At 43.6% G+C, this 22,334-nt stretch overlaps 1 protein-coding gene across 1 annotated transcript in view; it reads right to left on the reverse strand.

The window, feature by feature from the left end:
* Carmil1 (capping protein regulator and myosin 1 linker 1) overlaps positions 1-22,334 on the reverse strand; it is a 259,669-nt gene that overhangs the window by 22,523 nt on the left and 214,812 nt on the right. Inside the window, exons 29-31 of the mRNA XM_051169309.1 lie at positions 19,979-20,128; positions 3,248-3,314; positions 2,128-2,327 (exon numbers count right to left, since the gene is read on the reverse strand). Of these exons, the coding sequence (XP_051025266.1) occupies positions 2,128-2,327; positions 3,248-3,314; positions 19,979-20,128 (417 nt within the window). The remainder of the gene's footprint in view (positions 1-2,127; positions 2,328-3,247; positions 3,315-19,978; positions 20,129-22,334) is intronic.

Consider the following 22,334-nt stretch of genomic DNA (forward strand, 5'->3'; position numbering starts at 1 on the left):
TCTGTTCCTCCACCGAACCCCAAGCAACCCAGATGGAATGTTGGATGGTCAAGAGACAAAGCTGTTTTGTACTTTCCTAGCCAGTGACTGTCCACCTCAGAGTCTACCCCGATATCTTCATGCCTTTTTTTTTTCTTTTTCTTCATGCCTTTTTAAATGTCTCCTGTCTGTGATTTTGTGAACACAATGACTTTCTTTTCTGTGACTTTAAAGCTTTTCTATGGTGGCACATGAACCTGTGTTCTTAGGAATGGCCATTCATATTGGGTTTGTTTCCTTAAGGGAGAGTTGTTGTTGTTGTTGTTGCTGTTGCTGCTGCTGCTGCTGCCACCTCATGTAGCCTAGGCTGGCTTCCAGCTTGATGTGCACCGTAAGATGTCCTTGAAGTCCTGGACCTTTCCCCTTAGCCTCACAACTGCTAGGGTATAGGCATGAACCTCCATGCCTGGTCCTTTTAGTTTTTTAAATGCAAGAAGAATGAATACCTGACTCTGGGGTTTGAGGCCTAGCGTCATAAAATCAAAATAAACAATCAAATGCACAAACCCACAACATTTTCCTCTCCAAGGCCACAGAGACTCTGGACCCATCATTTCACGTTCCAGCCATGCTGCTAATGGTTGCAGAAATGGCAGATCCAGAGAGAGAGAGAGAGAGAGAGAGAGAGAGAGAGAGAGAGAGAGAGAGAGAGAGAGAGAGAGAGAGCGCAATTACACAGCAGCGATCTAGACCAGAGTTTGAGCCAGCATAAGAAAGGTGTCTCTTACCTGATAAGCCTACTCCCTTATTTAAAATAAGATATCAATAAATGCTTATATACCTAAGTTAGTGTAATAATGTAGTAAGAATCCAAAATCAAATAAGTCGGAAAGGAGAAACATATGCTAGAAGCTTGTTTTCTGCTTTCTGAAACTGTGTCCAGCTCTTCAGGTTCAAATGAACATATCTAAACAACAATCTTCTAAAGTGAACTATTGACCATGTGGACTAGTGGAGAGACCCTTGATCCTTCTAAGCCCTCAGCTACCCCAATTTATCGGCAAACACAGCTGAGGGTCACTGGTTGCATTCTCAGTCCATAGCAGTGGGCATCTCTCTATGCATCATAAGCCACACCTCCCTGGGATTTACAGGCAAGGAGAGGAGAGTTGGAGGTGTGTGATGAGAGCTATCTCAGGGTGAACAGCGATTCCTATGGTGGGTTTCAAAAGCTCTGCACCAGGCACTTTTCTGTGTGACCAGAGGTGAAGAGGTAAGTAGGGCTTCCTAGAAAGAAACTTTGTTTCCATGGAGAACTGAAAGACCTGCCAGTCAGCATCATCCAGGGAAAGGAGTAGGAAAAGAGGATGAAGAGAAGCCAGAAGACTGGCTGAGAGTAGGGACGATCAAGTGGATGGCAGTGGTGGGTAGTGACAGTTGTGGCCAGGTTTTGCCTATTTGTTTGTTTTGTTTTGTTTGAGACAGGGTCTCTTTAATGTAGATCAGGCTGGCCTTGAACTCACAGAAATCCACCTGCCTCTGCTTACCAAGCGCTAGGGACTAAAGAGACGTGCCACTTCATCCAACTACAATCATGTTTTTAACGTGTTGGCTGGTGCGACCCCACGGGGGACAGAGGATAAGCAAAGAAAAACGTGATGGCAGGGGAGACAGGATCTTCCTTTAGAAATCATTTAGTCAGAGGTGTTCCAGAATATTCCATATCTGAAGATGCAGAGCACATATAGATTCATATGGAATCAGCCAACAGCAAAGAGGGTACACACCGGCCAGACCAGAGAGTGGAGGACTCTTTTCTGTGCACATACATGTTCATATGCATGAGTGCTAACACACATGTGGCAGCTAAGGACAATCTCAGGTGGCAGTTATTGCCTTACCTTTCTTGAGACAGAGTCTCTCTTTGTAGTCTGCTGCTGCATAAGCAAGGCTGGCTGGCCCACGGACTTCTGTGGATTCAGCTGTCTGCCTCTGTGATGGTTCCGCTAGGAAATGCTTCCCCTACCCCTCGTGGGCTCATATTTGAGCACTTACAAACCGCAGCTGGTGGCAGTATTTAAAAGTTATGGAAGCTTTAGGAGGTACAGGGAAGGATACGGGGGCCTGAGAGGCCCTGTGGACACCTACCGCCGCCTGTGTAGGCTGTTGCTTCTTGTTCCGCTTAGGCCGTAACTTGGTGAAGTGTTCCAGTCTCCGGCCTTCCTCTGAGGGCAGCTCGGACATGAACCCTGAGCTTCGCTTCTCCTGCCGGATAGACAACGGGAAAGGCGGGTCTTCGATGTGGATCGGCACTTCTTCCAGGGCTTTATCAAGATCAAACTCCATTTCTGAAATAAAACAGATCGCAAAGCAAAACATGATGCAAAGAGTATGCTAGGAAACACCTAAGGGCCAGGCCTGGTAGAGTACAGCTGCAATCTTAGCACTGGGGACGCTAAGGCAGGGGGATTGTGGAGCTCAGGCCTCCCTGGGGGTACACATACCTTCTCAAACAAACAAACAAACAAACAAACAAACAAAAACAGAACAAAAAAGTAAGGAAAGAAAGGAGAGAGGAAGAAGGAGGAAAGAAAGGATAGGAGGAGGGGGAAAAGTAAGAAAGAAAGCCAGCCACGTCCCCTTGATGGGGAGGCCTGGTGGCACTCAGAGGAAGGATAGCAGGCTACCAAGAAGAGACTTGATACCCTATGAGCATATACAGGGGGAGGAGGTCCCCCTCAGTCACAGTCATAGGGGTGGGGAGTAGGGGGAAAGCGGGAGGGAGGGAGGAATTGGAGGATACAAGGGATGTGATAACTATTGAGATGTAATATGAATAAATTAAAATAAAATAAAATAAAATAAAAAGAAAGAAAGAAAGCCAGGAGGGAGAAAGGGAGATGAGAGAGGAAGGGTAGATAAACCCTATTCCACCATCGGCAATAAGAAATCCCCGAGAAACCTACACGAGTTATCATTTGCTTTGTTTTTCAGATCAACTCTGTAGCCAGGCTAGCCTGGAACTCATTATGTACCCAGGCTGACCTCCAACTCATTTCTATCCTCCTGCCTCAGTCTACAAAGTGCAAAGATTACAGGAATGAGCAGCCATACCTAGCCTCTGAAAGAAATGTCTCAGTCAACTGCCCCTCACCAATTACCCAAATCTTTCTCACTTGGCAGAGTGGCTCCCTATGGAGAATGCGAACTCTCTGCTGGGGTGTTTCCTAGTTTCACGAAGTGACTGGCATCTGTACCATATACTCACCAAATGCCCTGGAGACAGGTCGCAGCATTCGACTGTGGATGCTCTTCCTCTTGGACTTGGGGGTCATCTGGCAATCAGACAGAGGCATTACTTAGGTGAGCAGGGACACTCGCAAACCCCAAGGTACCAGGGATCAGCTGGTTAAAATAGATTCCTGTTTCACTACTTAACAATAGCTCCACTGTAGCAGCTGCTGGGTCAGCTCAGGAGGTGCTTCGACGAATTTTTACATGTTTAGAACTTTCCCAAGTGATTCAGCCAACTGCTCTTTTATCCTGCGCCCCAAACCAGTTAAAATCTATTCGTATGGCTGAAAAGAACAGGGAATGATAATTTAACTCTAAGCCATGCACAAGAATGCCAAAATGGAGTTAAGGAATCAGACTGAAAGACTGTAAAGAATCAGTCACAAAGCACTGAACAAGATTATTCATGACTGTAATTGTCGGTTGTCACAGCAACATTGGTGCAGGCACACCGCATGCAGTCTCTGTATGTCACTTCCACATTTTAGGTAGCTTAACTCTTTTGTGTCTCAGTGTGTCATCAAAATTTTAGGACAGTGAGCCACAACTCAAAATATCCATTAGCTGGTACTTCTCAGTATTAGCTCCCATTAGAGTCCTTCAAAAAATTAAAAGTAAAAATAAGTCCCATAGCAAGGTCCACCTGGAAAACATATTCCAAGGTTTGGTGTCAAGCAGAACCATCTACCATCATTCAGATCTGTCATCCAGGGGACCTTCCACCACTACCCAGACTTGTCATCCAGGATGGGACATCTACTACCACCCAGTGTGGACCATCATCCACTACCACCCATGCACTACTGTGTCCCTCAGAAGATACACACTTGGGGAGGCTGGGAAGCACCTCAGGCATCAGCTATACAGATAAAGTTGAAGGTAAACACAAGTCATAGGAGGGGTAATAAACACTAATAAATCTGAGCTGTCAGAGGTTTTAGGCCTGGACTAGAACCAGGGAAGGGCGGTGGCCTTCCTACTGTTTTGCCCCTGCTATCAATACAGATGATGGGCTGCAGCTGGGTTTAAACCAGCAGGATACTAATTTTTTTTTTCATTTTTTTCTTGTGTTTTGGGGAGAAGAGGTGAGGGTTTTTGAGGCAAGGTCTTACTGTATAGCCTACGCTAGCCTCAAACTCGCAACCCTCCTGACTCAGACTTTTAAATGCTGGAATTTTAGGCAGGTGCCACCATGCCTGGCTCAGAAAGACTGATGCACACACAAAGTAACAGAAAGAAGAGCTGAGAGAGTGCGTGCTTTGACGTAACAGCTGTCCGCTGAAGCTTCCTCAAAGTCTACATCCTTTAACAGAATGAACTGGTTCACACACCGGCCTGGAAAAGCAAATGATCTTTCAGTTTTGACAGTCACCCTAGTTTTAATAAAAGTACCCATTTGCTATTATTTTTGTTGGGAGAAAAAGGATAGAAATGCTAAGCTATGACACACACACACACACACACACACACACACACACACACACACACACACACACAGAGTTTTCCTGAAAGACTAGTGTGGATTGGTGGAGGTCACAAGACTTTATAAAGCCCACAGGCTGCCTGGGAGCAGAGAAGTAAGCCTGGACAGCAACTCTCTCTTCAGACTCAGTAAGAATCCAGTATGGTCTGTTTGTAAGAAAAGCCTCTGACAAAATGCACGTGCTTAGTTCTTCAGAGTTTCATATACTTTGCATGCAGTTTCCGTAATGAAAAGGATCAACAGGGAAGCCAGAAATGAGACATATGGTATTCACCGCTGCTCCCAGCACAGAAGGCTCCGACCTCAAGTCCAACATGGACTTACAGCATGTTTGAGGCAAGCCTCGACTATACAATACCCTGTCTGAGACACACACACACACACACACACACACACACACACACACACACACACACACACACACCAAAACCACAACAAAAACTAAGCTTGGGATAGAATTTCATTCAGATATCACTAAGAAATAAGTTTAAAATGCTCATGTGTAAGAGATCTGAAGTTTTGTTTCCTTGTGGCACCTCTGGACATTAGGTTTTACAGAGAGCATTCATGGACAAAAACAAGTTGGCAGAGAAACAAACAAAAAAGTTAGTTCAGCTTTCCCTCTCCTTAAACCCATTATGATAGATAAGAAATACACATGAAATATGTCAAGATTATCCCATCTTATATCGTACACTGGCTTTAATATATGAAAGGGGATACAATATAATCTCATGGGCAGATATAGAATAAGTAGCATCTAGATAAAGAAACTCATTTGCAAACTTGGTGAGCCATCTGTAAGTAACTCATTTAGCTTAGCCTAACTTTGGAGGCACATTAAAAACATAAGTCACTGGACATTCCCGAGCCTGACATGGATCAGGATGGAATTAGTTTTCCTATTATGGTTGTGTTTTCCAAGGTTCCAAAGCCTGGTACAGGTTGCAAATATAAGGGAAAAAAATGCTTCCTGGTATATTCCATTGTGTTCCTGCATTGTGAATGACTTTTCTGTTTATTTGTTTATGTTTTTGTTTTGTTTGTTTGTGTTTTTCACAACAAGATTTCTCTGTGTAGCCTTGGCTGTTCTAGAACTAGATTTGTAGACCGGACTGGCCTCAAACTCACAGAGATACACCTGCCTCTGCCTCCTGAGTGCTGGGATTAAAGGTGATAAAACCACCACCCCGATAAAATCACTACTGCCCCATAAAAGCCTTTTGTTGATCTTACTATTTGTTCATTCCCAAGTTTTGCCATATGTCCAAAAGGCAGGTGGCTTTTTGCTAAAGTGAGAAACAGCAGCTTAGATGGCTTCTACACCTGGCATCAAGATTGCGACTAAGCCCTGAGTACTACCTCAAGCCTGTACTTTCACCAAGCAAGGGGCTGAAGCAGAGGGATTGCTGTAAGTTTGAAGCCAGGGGCTACACACAAGACCCTGTCTTAAGACAACAAAAGCCTCTCCAATGTCAACGGCTTCAATCTCTTTCTCTCCGCTTTACCTCTTACAAGCTTGCCTTTTCTTTGCAATGCCCTCTTTCTTGGTTTTATGGACAGTACAGACTTGTTCAGTCTCACTTGCTTATTCTTGTGTTTCCATTCCATAAACCGGAGCGAGGACATGTAAAGATGGACTGATTTTCTGCACACAGGCTTATTTAGCAGCAAATATTTAGCCTTTCTAGAAATTCATTTCTTTGCACTATTCTTCTTCCTCACTTTGGTTAGGCTGATAGTCTGTCCTGGGAGCAGGGACCGCAATGGCTCTTCTTTAAAACGGTGTTCTTCTCCTTTTGTGCCAAAGCAAAAAGAGTAATTCTCTCTGTTTGCACCTTAGCCCTCATTCACTGTCTCTGGGCACCTGTTAATGGCTAAGTGACTTCGTGAGTCACGGAAATGACAAACTGCTCATCAGATGAAGGGCAGGGACAGCTGAAGCAGGCTAGCTTTAAGCCTAGACAGAACTAACTTTTTAAAAATGCATCTTATGAGTAAGAAAGGAAAAATATGCTAAATCTTCATTTTAAAATGCAATTTTAGAAGGAGACCCTAAATATAGACTTTCTCATCTTGACACCATTAAAGTGCCAATAAATCTGCACTGTGCTGTAAGTGTGAACAGCACACGACGGCTGTTTCTGAAGGGACCAAAAGCAGCATGGATATCTACTTGCTTAGAAATATTACTCATTTGATCTAATATTTATAATAATTGCAAAATTGTTCTGCTTGTAGCCCAACAAAGATTTGTCCACTGTAAACAGAATTCACAAAGTAACGATAGAACTTGGTTCACAGCACTTCCCCTCTCTCAGACCCATTTTTAACAGGCAACCCCTACGTATACTAGTTTTTAAAATGAGACTTAAGTTGATTGAATTGCCATATAGATAGGATAAGGTAAGTTTCCTTATTTACTACACTTTTTTTTTTTTGCTAAGTTTGCACAAAAAGTAGTATATAATGCTCTCATTCCAAGTTCAAGAACCAAAATTATTTTTTTCTCAAGGTTAAAAGGAAAAACAAAAACAAAAACACCCCCCCCCCCAACCAATAGCAGCTCAGAAGCAGAGTAGTAAAGTCTAATATGAGAAACAAATCATAATGCCAATTTGATGTAGTCCTGGGCCTGTAATAAGCGATACGACAAGAATGAGAAAACCATGGGCATCTTGCTCTTTGAGTCTTAAGAACAGCCTTCCTTCCCTGGCATGTGGCATCCTCTTCACCAAAGTTCTCTTACTCTCAGGCACCCAACTGGGGAGATTTCCAATTCATCTGCTGGTTTATTTAAGACTGAACCATCTGGTCAACCCCAATCCTATGTCTAAACTGTTGCCTATTGCATTCGGGATCTGCTGATGGAATGACAACATCTCCCGGGAGACCAGCCAGGCCGTGCAGAAGCAAATGGAGCCCGAGAATGCCAACCAGCACAGCCAGGGATTGCAGGGCACTGGAGGATACTTACACTTGTACAGCAGAGAGTCTCCATGCAGCAAAAGGAAAGGAAAAAAAATATGAATGGACAAGAGACAAAGCAACAGCATTACAAGAAAAGGGGAGCAGGGGAGAGAACATTTACAAGCCAAGTAGAAAAAGCTAAAATACACAAAAAGCCACCGCAGCAAAGGGACAGAGTGAGAGCGGTGCCTAGTTGACGACACAAAGCATCCAGCCTAGCTGTTGATAAGCAGAAGCACAGTCACAGCTTGGGAAACTGCAGTTCTTACATACAGATATTAACTCTTTGGCTAAGTGTGCCTCAAATCCACAGTGACGTCATTAGCTGCTGGGGCACTCAGTGGGCAGCACATCGGACAGATACTAGAAAACCCCACACAGGCCTTGCCTCCTCCTGCAACAATGTGAGGACTGGGAATCTTTGCATAAGCGCAGATGTCTCCTGAAAGGCCTCACTGTGCCTTCTTTCACTCTCTGTTATCAAATCTTCTTCCACTGAATCTGAAGAGGGAAATCTCGCATAGTTGACCAGTCAGAGTGCAACTTAATATTTCCTGGTGGGAATTAACATTTTACATTTAAATTCTAAATACACCGGTCACCACTGGCAGCTGCTAACACATCTTATTCTTTAAAAACTTATAGTTGAGTCATCAGTGTGTGTGAAAACAGCATGAGCTGACAGAGAACCCTTCTTAAGCTTCCAAAAGACAGGCTTTGTGGAAGGCTTCCTACTCTGCCTGTCTGAGGCCGTCTTTTTCTTAATTCTGTACTTCATGTTTCAATTGTTCTCAAAAATAAAGTGAAATAAAACTGCGGAGCTCCCCAGGCTGTGTGTAAACAGTGTGGGACACTGCGGAGGGAAAAGGAAGGGGGGACACAAGTGAAAACCATTCCTCCTGACCACCTCTGCCCTTGTCCCCTACTCACAGAAAGGCTTTCACTGGCAATGACAGGGGAAAAAAAGCCTTACACACAGAATTCTAATTTCATACCCACTAAACATTTTTCTTCAAATACGGTTCACTTTATAGCCTATCAAGTACGCGCAAAAAGCATCTTTGCTAAGTGAAAGGAGAAAGTAAAAAATATGTTCAAATCTTCAATTGCCGTGCCTGTGTTAACACATATGCCGCTGGAGCATCCACAGAAGTGTGATCATAGCTTTAAGTATGAGGAGCCAGTCTCCCAGACCACCTTAGACTTCTCCTCTCTTTCTGAGAGGCTAATTCATCAAGACAAGTCCTCTGTCCCAATTACACACTCAATGATCATTACAAGTAACACTGAAGAGCCTTTCCGGTGGTTCATTTCCTAAAGTGACGGTTCCCACGAAGAGGGAAACCATGGCAACTGACAACATTTAGAGAAGGCAAAGGTGGTTCACTCTTGTGCCTGTATGTTTTTGGAACTCACTTAGGATGTGCTGGTGTTTCCATCTCTAGACTAAAAGACAGGAAAGAGTTGTAAGTGGGAAGAAGCATCAGAGAAATGGGCTCAAACCTCTGCTGGGTTTTGGAATCCGGGCCAATGTTTTTATAATGTCAGGCTGATTTTCCAGCTTAAAATAAATTATTGTGAGGATTAGCTAAGATGCAGACCATGAAGTGTTTACTACAGTGCCCAACACGCCATGCTGCACCCTTGGTGACTTCACTAGGGTTGGGAAAGATTGACATGAAGAAACTTCAAAACAATGTTCAACAAAAAGTTTCAGAAAGATACACATTGGCATTGCAACTATGTACATTAAAAAGCCATGAAACCACACCATCAGGTCAATGCTCATGAGCAGATGTGTGTTTAAACATGGAAAACAGCATGTCCAATCAAACCCTGGTGGTGCCTACAGGGAGAGGAAGGACAGAAAAATGGCTGGTAGTAGCCAGAGGTGGCCATTATGCAGTTTGTAATGCTTAAGACCATTCACGATTTTACAAAGGTTATAGAACTCCTACTGTTTGCTGGTTTCTCTTGGAGAAGGGACAGAACGTCAGCAAATAAAGTAAGCTTCCATGCTGAATTTGTGTCCTGGTGCATACCATTAGACCGAAGATGCTGGCATACCACCAGCTGGCTCATGGGGAGCTGGGAATATGCTCCCCCCTCAACACTCCCAAACTAGAGTTATCTGAGAAGTGAGAACCTCAATTGAGAAAATGCATGCCTCTATAAGATTGGCCTGTAGGCAAGCCTGTGTGGCATGTTCTTAATTTATGATTGCATGGAAGGGCCCAGCCCATTGTAGGTGGTACCATCATGGGCAGGTGATTCAGAGTATAGAAGTAAGGAAGATGCACAAGCCAAGAAGGAACCAATAAGCAGCACTCCTTCGATGTTTCCGCTTTGCGTTCCTACCTCAACTTCCCAGTCAGTGATGGAGTGTGACCCAAGGACTGTAGGCTGAAATAAAGCCTTTCCTCTCCAAGTTGTTTTTGATCATGGCATTTTATCAACCAGCAATAGAAACCCTTTAGTAACACCTCAAGGCCGTTTGTTCAGAACTACTCTATTCCGTGGAAAGGATTCACTCTAGACACGGAGAGTGACTACTAAGAGTCTGGACTCACTTCTTCAGGAGCTCAGCAGAACACTTAAACTGGCCTGCAGGACCAGTTCCTGCCAGTGTGAATGATGCAACGGCCCAGTAGATGAAAAGCATTTGAGAATTTAAAAAAAGGGCTGTGCTATAACAGGCAGGAAGAAATGTAGAAACTCCTTAAATTAACTCAGGGTTGCGTTACATGAGTAAGTATTTTATTTAATGCTACTGTTAACTCAAAACTTTCCAGAAAAGCTGCCTTGCAACACTCAGGGCTCTCTAGCACCCGAGATCCTAGTAAGGGCTAAGGGCCAGCATCACTGCCACACTTCTCATTTTCTTTATCGAAAGCTTCTCAGGATAGAGGGAGTGAAACAATTAATATGAACTCCAATGGTGTTGGTGCTTACCCTACTTAACAAAAAGACATAATTTTTTTTGTCAGACATTTAGAACTCCCTCAGTAAGCCAGCAAGTCTGTCTTCAAGAACTGGCCTAGCCTGCATGAGATGAAGGGAAATCCTCCGAACAGGAGATGGAGGGATGAACTTTGAGCGCAGCAATGCAGGCAGTGGGATGCCAGACAGCAAAGGGGCTGCCTCAGGCTCACACAGTCAGTCACAAGAAGGTGATGGCCAAGTAGATTGGCCCTTTTAAATGAGTTTAGAAGGCAAGGTGGAGGTGCCCAGTTGGTGGCGAACATTTTTAACAAGATAATGGCCAAAACATTTATTATAGCATCTTTTATTACAAAACCCAGGGATTTTGTTGTTGTTGTTGTTTTTAGATACAGCATGTGCAGCCCTGGCTCTGCCTCCAGAGTGCTGGGATTAAAAGAGTGTGCCGCCACACCCACTTGCAATGTTTAAATATACAGCAGGAAGCTTTTTGAAGCATTGAAAGCATTGTGCTAAAAATACATCTAGAAAAATGGCACGAATCTGGCTGAAACAGGAGAATGCCTAAAGACGAACCTAAAACTTGCTGTGGGCACCCTCCTCCCAGCACCTACTGGAAGATTAAATGAACATCTTCGGGTGGAGAAGGTAAGCCTAGAGGACACACGGAAATGAGTGAATAAATCGAATCATTGCTTCAGCTCAACACAACTGTTATTGCTACAACCACTGGCACCAGAAGGGACCTTAGTCACGAAAGTAGGACAGTACAAAGAACAGTCCGTTCAGGGCTGCGCAGCGGGTGAGCACCTGCTGAGCGTGAGCAAAGCTCAAATTCAATGTGTAGCACCGAGGAAGAAACAACAGGAAACCCAAAGCAAAGCAACAAAATCTTTTAGATTAGATACATTCACTTGACTGCAACATCTTTACATTTTTGCCTCACGTTACTATAACAAAATCTTCCTCATGGGCCCTCATGGTTCATAAACTGGCATCCACTTCTTTGGACATTAAACTCTTCACACGTATGCACCTACCACTCCCCTTCAACTACTTAAACACTTCCAACCTTATAAAAAGAGTATTATTCCCTTTTTCTCACCGGGCAGCAGCATTTCTGTTACTCCAATGACTTTGCTTCCTTCATTTTACTTTCTCCCTCTCCTCCTTCACACACTCAGATTTTGTTGAAACCATTTATTACATTTACTGGTGTATGTGGGTACACACACATGTGCTCAGGTACATGCATACATGCCATAGTACATGTGCGAAGGTCAAAGGTCAAAGGTCAGTTCTCTCCTTCTGCCATGTGGGTCCTGGTGGTCCATCTCAGGTTGTCAAGCTTGGCAGTAAGCACCTTTACCTGCTGAGCCATCCTGCCATGGTAGAACCATTTAGAGGTTAATTTTTTTTTTAAATTTCTTCTTTCTGTACCTCTATATGATCATTCCATGAATGAAATATTCCTCTATAACCATGTATGATTAGTGAGTCAAAGAGAGTTAATAGCCATTACCTAGTACACAATCCATGCACTATAGTCTATGTTCAAATATTGAGTGTTTTTGTTTCCTTTGAGATGGGGTCCCATCTAGCACAGGCTGGCTTCAAACTCCCCATGTTGCTGAACTCCTAATCCTCTTGCCTCTACATTCTAAGTGCTGGCATATGACACTACATTTAGCCTCCCATAATTATCTTTCAAGCATATAACATCCCTTCCTCTTTAGGTCAGGACCTAATGGAGAAACAAATGTATCCTTAACCTCTTTTATCTAGCCAGCACCTACCTACCTTCCCCCACCCCCATCCCAGTGCAGCTTTTCTTCTTCAGGATACTGCCTGCCTAGAAGGCTGTGGCATATACTTGCCTTCACTCTGCATCCTTCCATTTCCTCATAATGAGATGCAGGTAAAGCATCTTTAGGCAGGAACGCCACACACTGGGTGCCGTGACCTGCTGAGTCAGTCACAACAGGTTTCCCATGGCAGGAGGGCTCACTATTGTTGAGGATGCTGTCTGGTCTCTTGATTGGAGTGCGGACTCCCTGGGTGCTTCACTGTCAAGTACCACTGTCGTTAACAGCCACTCTGAGAAGTGCTACTTTCAGTCCATGCAGAAAAGCCTATTTTTAAGCCACTACTGGCAATTCTTGCCTGAATTAATGAACACAATGAGAGCTGCAAAGACACAATTTTCTACTGCGTTCTCCTTCCTGAATCTATTAGCTGTCTTTGTCTTATAAGCCCCTGTAACCACTTTCTTGATATGTACATACATACATACATACATACATACATACATACATACACACACATATAGGTATGTATGTGTGTATATACACACATATATGTATATATATACGCACACCTTTTTGAGCATTACTACAAACATGTGGATCTTTAAAAAATTAATTCAGTGTAAAATAAGACTTTGCAATTGCTATTCTTCCTGGCAATCAGTGTCCCACTGGGGTCCATGCAATCTACCCCACGTGTCCTTTGAGATGGTCTCTTTGGATACAGTACCAATCCTTGTTCTTTGATTTAAGACATCCTTGCCTGACCTTGTCCTTTTCTGCGCACTTTGAAAACGGATATAGGTAATCCCTGTTTAATGAACGACATGAGAAAACCTAAGTATTTCCAACCACATTATCTGCTGAGTCAATGCTCAAAGGAAAGCTGAATCTATTTTAATTGATTTATAGTCTCAAATGTCTCACCTAATGTTTCCATATTTGTACTTAGAAAGTAATTTTTAATGCACCCCTATTTGCAAAAGACTGAGGTGGCATAAATCAGCAGAGGAAGACAGATGTGGCTTTCTTTGATAACTGTTGGACAGCCTGGAGCACTCCCCTATGCCCGAGGAAAAAGCAGAGGAAAGAATCAACTCCAAGAAAGCTGCAGTAAGTCAGGGAGGGAGGGAGGAAGGAAGGGAGGAACGGAGGAAGGGAGGAAGGAAGGGAGGGGAGGCGCCTAGAGGATGCACCATGTTTCCTCCTGCCACCTTCAATTCTGTGTCCCCCCAAGGCCCTCATTAGCTCTCCACCACAGCCTTCTATCACATACAGCATGGGCTGACATGGGCTCACATGCACATTCTGAGGACAGGATTGTGTAGTGGATGTACATATACTTTTGTTTGTTTTGATCCCAAGTGTGCCATGGGGAACAGACTTGTGAGAGAACAGGTGATGTTTATCCACTAGAAGATGAACCACCTCTTGCAGAGGCTTGGTTTTTGCCAGCTGAAACACATCTTAGTACAGACTATATATACATATATAGTGGTGGGGCTTTTTGGGTCTTGGTATTGTTTGGCTGTTCATCGATCCACTTCCAGACGCTCCTAGAAAGAACAGCTCCAGAGAATGCCTCAGGGCTCCGGGTTCCTGATGCTGTTCCAGGTTCCAGCAGCAACTTTGGTTGAATTGTTGGTCTGCTGAAATCCTGCGGAGTATGCCAATGGCATCACTCCCAGGTACTGAGTGCAAAAGGTCTATTTCTCTTGTTCCCATTAACCTCTTTCCTTTCCCATCTCAGGTACGTGGGTTGGAAGGGAGGTATAACCATTAAAGAACCTCAAATAAAGTAGGTTTGGAAAAGGTCGAAGCCTACAGTACTGGTTTGAGACTGTCACAATACCACAGCAGAGTGCTGTCCTAAAATTGAAATGGTTCATTTCCTTATTTTTCTCAGATCTATAAATAATTTTTAATAAAATAAAATCACCTTCTTACAATGCCACACTTTCTCTAGGGAACAGAAATCATTTCACCTTTTATCCACTTTAACATGATAAATGAGCCCAAAGTAAAATTTCGCACTTGAGTACTCTCTCTACAAATGAATAGAATTAAATATTTATCTTGACATTAGCCAAAAGATGAAATTATCTAGTACTTCCTTGAAGAAACTATATATTTTTTTGCTGTTGTTATTGTTGTCTGAGATTGAGTCTCAATGTAGCCTGGGCTGGCCTTGAACTTCCTACATAGCTGTGGCTGGCCTTGAACTTCCTACATAGCTGTGGCTGGCCTTGAACTTCCTACATAGCTGAAGCTGGCCTTGAACTTCTGGATCCACCTGTCTCCATGTCTAGAGTGCTGGAATTACAGGCATGCACTACACTGCCTTCAGCAAGTATATTTTAACAGTGGCAATATAGATGGACACAGGGGCATGATATGTACTAATAGCAACAGATCCTCTTTGCTCCTATTATAGTACAGTGAAAGAGGGCAAATAAAATAAAATAAAAATAAAAATCCTAAGACCTTGGCTATAGAGTAAGCCTGTGCTGCTCAAGCTTCATAGAAGTTTTTGTAGCAAACCCTACTGAGTACCACACCCATGGAACATATTTTAAAACTAATTAATTTAGAAAAATCCATTTACCATGGAAGCCATTAATAAGGAAGTTAGGGGGAGACTTCCACACTTGTCTCCAGAATAGTCTTCACAATTTGATGACGTCACAAACTTAGCTCTGTAAACATGGCGCAACATGATAGCTGACAACAGTACCACTGGAGAACGTATTAAAGCCCATGATAACTTATTGTCTAAAAAAAATAATAATAATAATTACTTGGGTGGTGAAATGGCTCAGCAGGTGTATAAAGGCTTTTGCCACCCATCTTGAGGACCCGAGATCCATCCCCAGAGCCAGTGTGGTAGGACTGACCCCCCCCGCAAGTCGTGTGTATACACACACACACACACACACACACACACACACACACAAACTGCAGTGGTGCCGAGCAGGGGGACTACAGACTTGGTGAGTGCATGATGTGGCCACCAACTGGCTGCCAGCAAGTCTCACCACAAGGCTCAGAGGTCCCAAGCTTTTCTGAGATCAAATCTTCAATTTTCTTCACCCTAACTCTTTATCCTCAAACAGTCTTTTGAGTAAAGATGTCTTGCTGCCTAAACTTGGGAAATCTTGTCTATTCTAGAAACCAGAATATTTGCCATGTTTTGTCTGTTTGTATGTCTAGTGTGTGTGTGTGTGTGTGTGTGTGTGTGTGTGGTGGGAGGGCAGTGTTTGTGCATATACATGCATGCATGTGCTTGGAGGTCAGAGGTAGATGCTGGATGTCTCCCTTAATTGCTCTCTACCTTATTTAAGTTTTAATTTTTTATTTATTTGAGTCTGTCACTGAATCTTGAGCTTACTGATCCTGGTTGGCCAACAAGCCCCAGGGATCAGCCTGTTGCTGCCTCCTTAGCAATGGTATTATAAATGCATTTCAACTGCACTTGGACTTTTACATGGGTATAGGGACTCGTCTCCGTCCTTGCTGAACCATCTCCCTAGATCCTGTCATGTTCATTGCTTCATGTCCCCTCTGATAAGATTCTGTAGAGACTCTGAAAATTATAGATCCACTACTTGGTCTACTCATCTTTATTTTTGGTTTGAGACAGGATCTCATTGCAGGCATGACTAGAATGCACCATATAGCCTAGGCTAGCCTTGAAAGAAAAATATTAAATTCAAATTCAAATCAGTCTTCTTGCACCAGTCTACTGAATGCAGTGATTGCTGGTGTGCACGTGATACCCTGCTGTTTTCATAGTTTTAGAGCATTCCTTTCTTCTTTTTTCAGTGGAAGTGGTTGAGAAAGGATCTCATGAACCTCGGGCTGGCCTTGTAACATTTTGTGTAGCCAAAGGTGACCATGAACATCTGAGCCTCCTGCCTCAACTCCCTAAATCCTGGGATTACAGGTGTGCACCACTATGCTGGTTTATGAAATATTTTTAGAGGATCTCTTTCCCCAGTGACAGAATGTTGAGAGTACAGGGATACTGTCAGCCATTTTTCATTGGCTTTGAGCTTGTTTAAAATGAATTCAAGATTTATAGCCAAGCCATAGTGAAAAGTTAGGTATATTTCCTATTAATCATAGTTCCCACATGTTCCCAAGGGTATTGTCTTATGGCAAAGCATGGATGGCTTAGTGCACATGAGTGACACTTCTCTTGATCCCAAGTCCTTTATGGAGCCTCCCACACTTAGGGCTTTAATATCAAGTAACTGCTCATGGCGCATCGACTTCTTTAGTTATGGAGGAGTGAGGCTACAAAGCACAGGGTCAAATGCTTTACTACAGCCACCAAAGAGGATGGTGGCCAGACTAGACCCTGTCTCAAGATACAGAGAGGGCAAAGCTAATCTGAGGCACATATCTGAAGCATGGATATATTATATGAGTGTGGTGACCACTGAGCCCAGAGCCCTGTCACGGATCTCCCACAAGCCAGCAGCTTGCCAGGGCCTCATAAGCATCTCGATGGACACCACTAATATCCGATTCTGCCTGAGCCTGTCTCTTCCAGACCACCTCCCTTGCAGTACAAGGCTATGTATAATGAAAACACAGCTTCTGCTTTCCCTCCCAGCCTCAGCAATCCTGTTCCCCTTTATTCTTGTCACCTGTAATGAACAGCCTTCAAACTGTCCCTTTATGCCAAGCTCCTGAGGCTCTCGCCTGGGTTGACTTCCTCATTCCCTCCCCCCACCAACTGCTTCTCCAAATGCCAGTTAGCATCAGTAGCTGTGTACCTGGGACAGTGTTTAGGACCTTCCTTTAGGAAGCCTTCCCTGATAGCATCCCTCCCTCCCCTAACCATCTTCTCTGTTTTTATAGCCTCCTCTCTCAGAACACACTGTCCAGTTGTATCTAGCTTATAGGTTTACTAATGAAGAGCCACTTCGATCCAGAAATGAGCTTAGGCAAGTATAAGACCGATTTTTTTTTTTTAAATGAGTAAATTAAGATAAAGAAAAAATGAGGCCAGAATTATGGCTGAATACCATAAGATGCTTCTTATGGCTCTAGCTGCTACAGCTAAATGCATTTACTCTGCTCTGAGCTTTTAAACTGATAATACTAAAAGTAGGTTCCAGCAAGGGCGCGACTGTGTCCCAGAGTACACTGCTGGGAACCTCCATCACAGCTCCACTTTACAGTGTTCTCCTTGTGAAAAGGCGATCACAGAACAAAAAAGAAATTTAGCAGTCATGCATTTAGCATCTTGCATGCATAGTTAACAATAGTGCGGCTAACTGAAAACAAGACACACTGACCACAACCTGAGGCTATCCACCTTGTGAAGAAACCATCTAACAAACAACTGCTGGGGTTGAAGAGATAAGTGGTCAGGCATCATAAAAGCACAAAGCCCTGAGTCCAAGTTGCAGAGCCCACGTAAAAAGCTGAGCATAGTGGCGCCTAGCTGCAATCTCAGTAGAGGCAGAGAAAGGAGCCAGCCTGCACCAAGTCCCAGAGTGAGACATTGTTTCAAAATACATGGTAGATAGTTCCAGATGAATCACAATTGAGCTTGACCTCTGACCTCCATATGCACAAACACCTACCCAGATGTGTGTCTCCACATGCACATGAGTACACACAAAGAGAAAAGGCACTGCCGAAAAGCTGACACGGTGACTTATCCTGGAATACAGCACCGAAGTCATGGAGGCAGGGGGATCAGAAGTTCAAGGTCATTGTCTGGTTCACAAAAGTTGAAGGTTCAGCCTGGGCTACAGGAGACCTAGTCTGATCTTCCACACATAAACTGCTAGTATCCAAAAATGAGGTAATTTCTTTAAATTAGTTTTTTAAAAACTGCATCTTGACCAGGTCAAGTACACTTTCACTAAATTTTAGACTATATTCAAAAGCTTAAAATTACATACTGAATTATGCGGCTGGAAAGTACTGAGGGAAATAATTGCTGCTTTATCGCTGGAGACAGGATTTGTGGAGTGGTGTTCTAGTTAATTCAAGCCTGCTCCAATTCTCCTCCAAGCCAATAGCAGTAGGAGATGAATGGCTCTTCAGCAGGAATGTCTCTTTTGATTTTGAACTGGTCTGACACTCATTAAAATAACTGAGAGAATGGCAGACAATTAGTGAGCTGGGAGGCTGAGCCAGAGCCACAGACACTGGCTTCTCACCTCCACCCCAACCTCCTGGCAGTTTTTAAAGGTATTATATTAGAAGTGGTGACAAATTAGGGGTAATTAACCAGTGGCATAAGAACTGCACCCTTCAAACCCTGAACACCCATAAAGAGGCCCAGGGAGAAAGATGCAGTTTCGTCACCCAGATTTCCTAAGACACCCTGCTGTGTGAAAGGAGCAGATGGCATAGACAGCAAATATATATATATATATATATATACACACACACACACAGATTTAATTTATTATCTACTTGTGTATATATGTGTGTATATGTGTAAGTGTGCATGAACATACTTTTAAATAACCAAGGGGGCTATAGTTTATGTGCTTGTGAACTGGGTGTTGACGAAAGAGGCCTTCACTCCTTTAAAGGAGCAGCAAGCATTCTTAATCACTAAGCTATCTTTCTTTCCCCTCTCTCTCCCTTCCCCCCTTTCTCCTTGGTTTTTCCAGACAAGGTTTCTCTGTATAGTCTTGTCTGTTCTGGACTTGATTTTTAGACCAGGCTGTCCTCAAACTCACAGAGACTCAGAACTCAAAGGGCCCCTCGGCATACAGGAGAGTTCTTGGTGGACCTGGGTTATTCACACCCTGTCTCAAAACCACAACAAACCAAAAGCCCACTAGCAACAACAAAACAAAAGAGCACTCTCTGCTCTAACTGTCCGGGGCCTCACATCTGTAATCCCAAGCATAAGGCATAGCAACTGCCCTGACTTCAAGGCCGGCTTGGTAAACCTGGTCTATAGAGAAAGGCTTTGACTTAAAACAAACACCCCAGCACCACCAAATATGAACTCAGTTGTTTTAAAAAATTTCAGACACTCTTTTTTCAGCCAGAACCTAAATTTAATAGTTGTTGACCGAGTACCAGATTATTTTCCTGCCATCTGAGAAGTAGCCCATCCATCCAAATTAATATACTGTCTAATCCTAATTTAGGGCACTAACCCTTCCCTAGTGCAACGGCATATATTCAGTCTTTACAGGACTGTGATCACTGAAACTGAAGTTAACATGAAACTGGACTCTAAGGGCATCAGACGCCGAGAAAGGTCACACACACACACACACACCCGCGCCCGCCCCCCCCCCCCCCAGTCATCCTAAGGGGTTCTGTCCGGGAGGTGCATGCCTCCCCTTCGCTAAGCACACATGTTTACAGAAACTGGAAGCTGCTTCACGTATGTGGTCTCCGACAGCTCTCCCTAAGTTCTGATGCGTGTCTGATTTCAAACGAGGAGGCTTTAAAAACCAACCAGGGGGACAGCGCACAGTGCGGGTGGGCAGGGCACCTGAGGGGGGACGTGGCTTACCATACAGGTGTCTAAGTCTTCCAGCCGCTCGACCTCCGTGAGCTCCTCCACCGTAAGTACCGCCCTTTTCACCGGTTTCTCCTCCACCACCTCCACATCTGGCGCCTCTCGCTGGGGAAGGCTCTTGCTTCTCCTGCTGAAATGGTCAGCCTAGCACCAAAAGAAATTAAGAGTAAAGGTTAGTGAATTCCTGAAGACGTCCTCTCGGAGCGCTACTTTGTGAGTACTCAAGGTAAATTTGTTATTTAATTAAGCAATTAATTAATTAATTTGGAGTTTCTGAAATAGGTCATGTTATCTAATCGTAGAACCCCCTGCCTCAGCCTCGTCTGGTGTGTACAACCAGGGCCAGCTTCAGTGACAATTCTGAATCTGTACACACTGGAGTAGCTTTCCTCTTTTATGACTTTTGGGAGACCAAGTAAGATCTAATAAACCTCATAAGTGCAGAGGTCAGGGCTGGCAAAATGGCTTTAGCAGGTAAAAGTACCTGCCGCCAAGACAGATTTGGGTCCACATGGTGGAAAGAGACCAGGCTCCAAGTTGCTCTCTGACCTCCCACCATACCCACACAAGCACACTGAAACATCCAAACACATCCAATTTAAAAAAAAAAACTTTTGAAAAACATCTTTAAAATAAATAAATACTACTTCATTGAGAATAAAATAAATAGTTTTCTTTTTTATTAGTCCTATTTAATAGGAATTTTATTCTCTACCTAGTTGATTAACAACTATCTAATGATGGTAAAAACGACTCCAACTTTCACTACTTTTTTAATACTAAAAGGAAATAAGACTTATTAAGCTATCTTCCATTGTTTTAATGTATGGAATACTGTATTTGATGAGCCATTATTCCCATTTTTATGTTGTAGTAAATGTAGAAAAGCAAATAGTATGGTGCGGGAAGAAGTACTGCGTTGATTTAGATGCCTGAAACTATTTCTGAAGGGATGAGAAGCAGCTGATGAAGCCCACGAGAGCCCCAAGAGCCATCCCTGAACTCCAGGGGGAAGAAACTAATTGAAACCAGCTTCATTCCTAAAGTAGCATTATTTTCACATAATACTCAGTTTCTCTGCTTATAACCCAGACCAGCAGAACTGATGTTAAAACGAAGCTTGAGGCACCATGACACCACGGTGCTGTTCATTAGCAGAGCCACCCAGGAACCACACCTGGGAAGACCTGCCCTGCAGGTGGGTGTCTCCCTCCCACAGGCTGAGAGGGGAGAAAGGGCAGTGAGCTGTGGCACTTACCTCTCCCTGCTTTCTCTTGGTGGTTTCTATGTGACCTGCTGTCTCAGCTCCTGCTGCCATGCCAGCCATAGCAGCCAGGATGGACTGTCCCCTCCAATCATGAAGCAAATACAGACTTCCATAGTTAAAGTTGCCTTTGTCAACTACTTTGTTGAATGAGGAAGTAAATAATAAAGTATACTAATGCAAAATATTTCCAAGCATATTAAAATGGAAAACAATACTCTAAGTAAATTCCTAATAAAAGGCAAAAAAAGTGAAAGTCTCAAACTTCCCACGAAGGCTTCCCAGGCAGAGTCATGACAAAACATCATGGTACTGCCAGCATCCTGGACCCATGCAACATCAAGAGCAAGAGACAATCCATTTCCTAAAATAGCATGGCTCCAGGATGGCCAGGGCTACATAGTGGACCATGTCTCCAAACAAATAAATGATTTTTTAAAGAGCGCACTCCACTGGGGACTCTAAACAGCGAGGTTACTCCTGGCCACCAGGAGATGGGAATACAGCTGCTTTAGCTCGATGGGCCAGAAATGTTTTCTATACACAGCCAATCTGGCACAGTGCTCCATGCTGATAAAATACAACATAGAAGAATTTAGAAAATAATATGTGCTTGATTAAATATTGTGATCCTGTTGAATTATTCTAGAAACCTCACAGTCGTTCCTGCTGGTTTCTCGAGTAATGAATGTTCACAGGTTGGTTATGTGTGTTACTGGGCCAGCTGGGGTCCACAGGCAACATTTGGAGCACTGCTGCTACAGATAAACTGTCTTCTACATTGTAAAGAGTAGTCTTAGCTGGGCATGGCAGCACACACATTCATGAGGGGGAGGCAGGAGATTTAGGAGTTCAAGGTTATTCTTCGCTATATAGAGAATTGAGGCCAGTGTGGACTACATGAGTGCCTGTCTCTCTGTCTCTCTCTAACATAAACATAAGAGATAATGTATTCCGAACAAGGAGCAGTGGGTCCCATCTGTAATAACAGAACTTAGGAGACCAAGGCAGGAGCATTGCCTTCAACTTGAGCTCAGTCTGAGCTAAAATAAGACCTATCTCAAACCCCAAATCCATTCTGAAATA

Source organism: Acomys russatus, chromosome 3, assembly GCF_903995435.1.
Source record: "Acomys russatus chromosome 3, mAcoRus1.1, whole genome shotgun sequence".
Taxonomy (NCBI): domain Eukaryota; kingdom Metazoa; phylum Chordata; class Mammalia; order Rodentia; family Muridae; genus Acomys; species Acomys russatus.